Genomic DNA, 6,000 nt, shown 5'->3' with positions numbered 1-6,000 from the left:
GCCATACATTAGAAGATGCTTATCTCCTCTTTTTTGTTTTCCAATTTTTGAGGTACTTGCATCCAGTTATGATTTTGTTTTACTTTTTTACTCTTAGTTTTTATCTTTTATTTAATATTAGTATGCTTTATTTTAAAACATATCAATACTTTTGGAGTTTTGTAGCAATGTAGTGTGCCTGACCGCTGCCGTGTGTGCCTGTGTGGGTGTGACATGGGTATGTCAGGAATACAGTTGCATACAAGGAAACCGTGGTCATAACCTGCCTTGATCCACCACAGTTCACGTATCCTACTTTATCATATCTATCTGTAACTCCCAAACTATAACCAGATAGCAGCACAAAGGAAACTGTGTGTGTTCAAACAGAACTTTCACTCTGTATCCACTCCGACCAAACGATGAGCAAAACATGTAAGTGCATTTTTAAAACTACAAACTGTTACTTAAATGAATAACTTTAATGTTATTGATGACAAATCAGGTCATGTGATGTTTTATAAAATGTTAGCTTTGGTGTGTTGAGTCTTAGGTGACATGGTTGTGTGGTAGTGGTCAAAAGTTCTTCCTATTATTTGAAATAATTTAAAGATTTAAATTATCCTGGATAATGTCCTGGGTAAAAACTTTCTTTAAGAGTAAGAGCTGACAGTTTATGGCACTTAGCCTTTAAAAGACTCCCTATTTCATTGTGTTGACCTGCAGTCAGCACTTTTTGACTTTAGTCTAGCTGGAGTTTTGGAATAAATGATTAGTATTTAGTTATGCATTTAAATTAGCTGAATTTCTCTAACTTTAAATTATTGATGGAGTAAGCACTTCTATAAAGACAAACTGCCATGCTTACTGTGTCTTTAACACCTCAAAACTCCCAGAACTAGTCGTAAATTTCTCAATTCATTGTAACTACTGAATACTATGCTTTAAACTATTTTATAAATTACTTAATAAGCTAGAGGTTTAGGGAATTATTAAAGAGATCAACTTTAATAGATCAAACTTCAATAATTAATTATTAATTCACTGCTTTTCACAAAATTGAAATATAAACCTGATTGTTGACATTTGTTTTATTGTGCACTGATTAATTAATAAGCCTTGGCTCACAGTCTGCATTCACATTTTGTTTTATTCTGCATGAAACATGACATTGTTTACCTTTGACAGCATCAGTCGCAACAAAATGCATCCCATAACTGGAGACCAGTCTTTTATATTATTATTATGCAAAATCTTGACACACAACTGCCACAATGCTCTCTGTCATTGTCTTGTTGCTTAACTGGATTAAGCTCAAGCTTCAGATTATTAACTGATGACAGTATATCCTCATAATTCATGGTTCTGTCAGTTATGGCAAATCATTGTCACATCACAACACCACCACTATCTTTGACATATGGTAAGGTGTTTTTATTGTGGAATTCTGTGCTAACTCATGCCATATATGAAAAAAGAATCATGTAATTATAAAAGGTTCTACTTAGTAATCATTAACCCACAATAATACCTTAAATGGCTTGTTTTGTTGGAATTAGTGAGATGAGCCTTTATGTTCCACTTAACTAGCAGTGTTTTAATGTTTAAATTATTAAAACATCTAACCTTATCTAACAATGGCTGAAAATATTCACTTAAATGAACTAATAAGTAGATCAAATACACCTGCTTAAAGCCATCTAAGCATGTGCCTCATTAGAAAGGATACGATTCACAGAAATCTGACCTTTTGTACATGGTCAGTTTCACTTGTGCTTTATTTGCAATAATAAGACACTCTGAAATTTAAGATTCCATTTAATAGTCAAGAAGTTATGCAGACTATATGATTTGGAATAAAACACATTATATGCGGGATCTTCAAAAAGTTTCAGCACTTTTATATTCGCTTTGGAAACAATGAGGTCGGGAGGAGTAGTAATTGGTCAAGTCTGAGAGACTGAAAGTGAGAGAGCTTATAGTCCGGATTTAGCACCATCTGATTTTCACCTTTTTGGACTGCTCAAAGAAGCTTTAAGGGAAATAAGATTTTCATGTGATGATGATGTGAAACCAGTGGTGCATCAGTGGCTACTTGCTCAACCAAAAACATTTTTTGCTGATGGCATTAAAAGGTTGGTACGATGCTGGGAAAAATGCATCGGAAGGTGACTTACATAGAAAAGCGAAGTCATTTGTTAAAAAATTACTTAAAGAAACAGTTTGAACAACCCTCATATTTTGTTCAACTGCTAGCAATGGTTTTGAGATGAGTTTGGTTTCTCCAGCTCAGGCCAAATTCTGCAATTTTTCTACTTTACCTAAAAGTGACACCGCATTTGTTGGATAAAAATAAAATATAAAATATTATAATTTTGTTATATTAAGTGACTTAAAAACAAAGTTACATTTTGTAAAATATGTAACAGATGTGGCTTTCTAATGATATATGATATATTCCACATTTAGATTAGATGCTAAATGTTAGGCTTAATGAAGACTAGTTTACATGTTTACAAAATAGCTTTTTATGCTTGAATATTAAGAATTTTTGTATTTTATTAATATTTAAAGATCCTAAATTATTTTATTGACAAATCAGTACTTTATTTATTTGTAACATCATGTTACACACTTTACACACTTTGGTTACATTCATGAGAGAAACAGTATTTTCTTTGTTACACAACATTCATCAGTTCACAAGTTTAATGTCAAACACAGTCATGGACAATCTCCTATTCACCTCACTTGCATGTCTTTGGACTGTGGGAGGAAACCGGAGCTCCCGGAGGAAACCCACACAGACACAGGGAAAATATACAAACTCCACACAGAAAGGACCCAGACCGCCCCACCTGGGGATCGAACCCAGGACCTTCTTGATAAACCAGTATACTCATTTATTAATTGGTACTTAGTGCTAAGCCTGTTTGGAATGGGGCATAAACCAAGTATTACACATTACACTGTGAACACACAGACAGGGGAAAATATAAAGAACACCTTACAGATAGTGACTGGAGGCAGCGACTATGATCCAGGTCCTTAAGACTCAAAAGTGTTATCTTTACCATAATTGTGTAAAAGTGCTAGTGAAATAAAATAAACATTTCTATTTAACAATGTTCTTTAATTCTTTGGAAACTGAAGGCACTAATTGTTGTATCTGTTAGAAGAGAATTTCGCAGGGACGTTAAGGTGGTGCAGTGGTAAAACACGCTAGCACACCAGAGCTGACATTTCGAACTCGTCGGTTCAAACCTCAGCTCTGCCATCTGGCAGGCTGGCCGCCTACGAAAACAACGACTGATGCAATTACAACCTCTGCTGGCTGATTGATGGCACCTGCACAGAGACAAAGAATAATGTGGACAGGGTGTGACTCTCCACACACAAAGCTGATCAGCATATAAACTCGCCTCGTGCAGATGAAAAGGGGGCGTGTGTTAGTCTCGCTCTCCTCAACCAGGGTGGAAATCAGCATGAGTAGAGAGGAAGCGTAATGCAATCGGGTAATTGGATACGATTAGATTGGAAAAGAATTTAGCTTCGGGATCTCTGACGTCATATATTACACTTAATGTTGTACTTGTAGAATGGGTTATGACTTCAAATTAGGAAAAAAAATCAGTGAAGTTGATATGGTAAAGCATTAAATATCTCGTATTTGTTCCATTTTTAATTAAATAATTGTAAAAGACAGTTTAGAAGTCAGTGCATTTTACTTACTGTCCCAAATTTTTGGAACCATGACTGTACGTGTATGATACAATGTGACAAACGTGAACCTGCAGCACTGACCATGTGTATCTCCATACCTCTTTACACACACTTGTTCCAGCTGAAGAACTGTTGATCATCTTTGAAACGGAGGCCAAGCAGTGGGCCTCGTACATGCAGTCTGTCCTCGCTGGCTCAGTTCCGGAGACGGGGATCTGTTGCTATGACATTGCCACAGTGACCGGTCGGCAAGACAACTTTCAGCAGCTCAGCCATTATAGATGCAAACTGCTGATCCTGTCGCGAGGTATGCTGGAGGACTTGTGCCAGCTGCGGCGGTACTTCCTGGCCTGTGTGCTTAGGCCAGAGTCATGTGTGGTGGTGCTGCTCTGTGGTGTCGAGAGCATAGAACCTCTGCTGGAACTTGTTCCACTCAAGGGTGACGAATGCCTCCAGATCTCCAGTGAGCAGGATGCACAGGAGTACCGCTCAGCTGTGCTTGATATCATCTGCAGAGGTGAGTGATAAAAGTGGGAAAAGTGCTGTTATTTAGAAAGTACTCTTTAAAACATAGAAAAGAGTAAGCATAACTAAAGTGCCATTCTGTTCATTACAAAAGATCACACTACTGCTGGCGCCTGAATTTAATCCTGAGCGCTTGTGCCATTCCTCCCAGGTACTCCAATTTCCTCCTTTAAAAAACGTGCCACTGAACACTCTAAGGTGTAAGTAAGTTGGAATAAGCAAGTAAAAGGGGCCATAAGATACACTGGCCACTTGTCCCAAGTCTTCCTGTCAGGTGAACAAGTTTTGGTTTGTTGTTATGGTGGTTAGGCCGATATCACCGCTGGGCATTCAAATCCTGTATCCAAGTGATAGTGGGCTGATGTAATTAACCACTGTGTCACCCGAGCATGGAACACATACTTATGTCCAAAACATTCACAAATACGTTTCTTTTTATATGCTTTTGTGGGTTTTCTAGAAATGTGACCAATGTGATGGTTTGAAGGTAGAGACAACACACATAATATTTGGTTGTTTGTCTCTTTGCTACGTTCTCCTTTTTTTTATGTTAAAAAGACACTTTTTTCCCCAAAAATAAAGACTTTACATTTTCAGCATTTAGCAGACACTCTTATCCAAAGTGACATACAATTGTGACTGTATACAATCCAAGCAATTGAGGGTAAAGGCCCAACAGTGATAACCCAGCAGACCTTCTGATTACTAGTCCAGAACTTATTTAATCCACTCTAAAGTCAGTTTTTCAATATTGGGCAGTTGTCACATTGAAACAACCAGCTGCATCCAAATCTATCCCCTTGTCTATTATAATCTTTCTTTTTTTATTATTCCATCTAACTTGTACATTGCACAAGTTCCACTGGCACCAAAACAGCCACAGAGAAGTCAAATGTTAATCAAAATACTGACAAGAATTCTGGAAATCATGCCACAAAGGTGTCATCATTGTAGAAAATGTACACATTATTAATACATAAATGAATAATGTACATTGCTCTATGCTCAATTTTTAAAAATAAAAAAAACCCCACAATGACCGACCCACAAACCCACAATGAACTTGAGTATGTGTTCCAATCATTCATTTACAGAAAAAAACAGAAGCAAAATGCTTCTATTATGCATTAATATTAAATGTACACATTTTAAATAAAATAATAAAATCATTAAAACAATTAAAATAATAAAAAATTTAATTTTTGAAAAAATTACACGAATTGTATGTATGTCTTCCTTTTGCTGTAATAACAGCATACACTTGAGCTGAAGTGGACTATACCAGCATGACTGCAATATTCCAAAAAGCATCTTAAAATGATTGGCTTTTTATTTTGTTTTGTTTTTTTATTAGGATTTTAACGTCATAGTTTACACCCTTCGGTTACATCCATGACAGAAACGGTAGTTACTCATTACACAAGATTCATCAGTTCTCAAGGTTATATGAACAGTCATGGACAATTTAGTATCTCCAATTCACAAGGAAGGAGGAAAACGCAGCACCCAGAGTAAACCCATGCAGACACGGGGAGAATATGCAAACTCCACACAGAAAGGACCCAGACCGCCCCATCTGGGGATCGAACCCAGGACCTTGTTGCTGTGAGGCGACAGTGCTACATAAATTAATAATGCACAATGCTCTCTTTTTATTATTTTGTAAAAATAAAAAAATATGAAAAAAAAACTTAAAACTGAACATGAGTATGTATTTCAATCAAGTAAAATGCATTTACTTTGCATTTTTTTTTTTTAATGATTATTTTACCC

At 36.3% G+C, this 6,000-nt stretch overlaps 1 protein-coding gene across 1 annotated transcript in view; it reads left to right on the top strand.

The window, feature by feature from the left end:
• The first annotated feature begins 401 nt into the window (after positions 1 to 401).
• Positions 402 to 6,000, top strand: part of LOC134311905 (B-cell scaffold protein with ankyrin repeats-like) — a 100,439-nt gene continuing 94,840 nt past the window's right edge. The window contains exons 1-2 of the mRNA XM_062993554.1: positions 402 to 414; positions 3,824 to 4,219. Coding sequence (XP_062849624.1) covers positions 402 to 414; positions 3,824 to 4,219 — 409 coding nt within the window. The remainder of the gene's footprint in view (positions 415 to 3,823; positions 4,220 to 6,000) is intronic.

Source organism: Trichomycterus rosablanca, chromosome 4, assembly GCF_030014385.1.
Source record: "Trichomycterus rosablanca isolate fTriRos1 chromosome 4, fTriRos1.hap1, whole genome shotgun sequence".
Lineage (NCBI taxonomy): Eukaryota > Metazoa > Chordata > Actinopteri > Siluriformes > Trichomycteridae > Trichomycterus > Trichomycterus rosablanca.
This window is presented reverse-complemented; position numbering and strand designations above follow the sequence as displayed.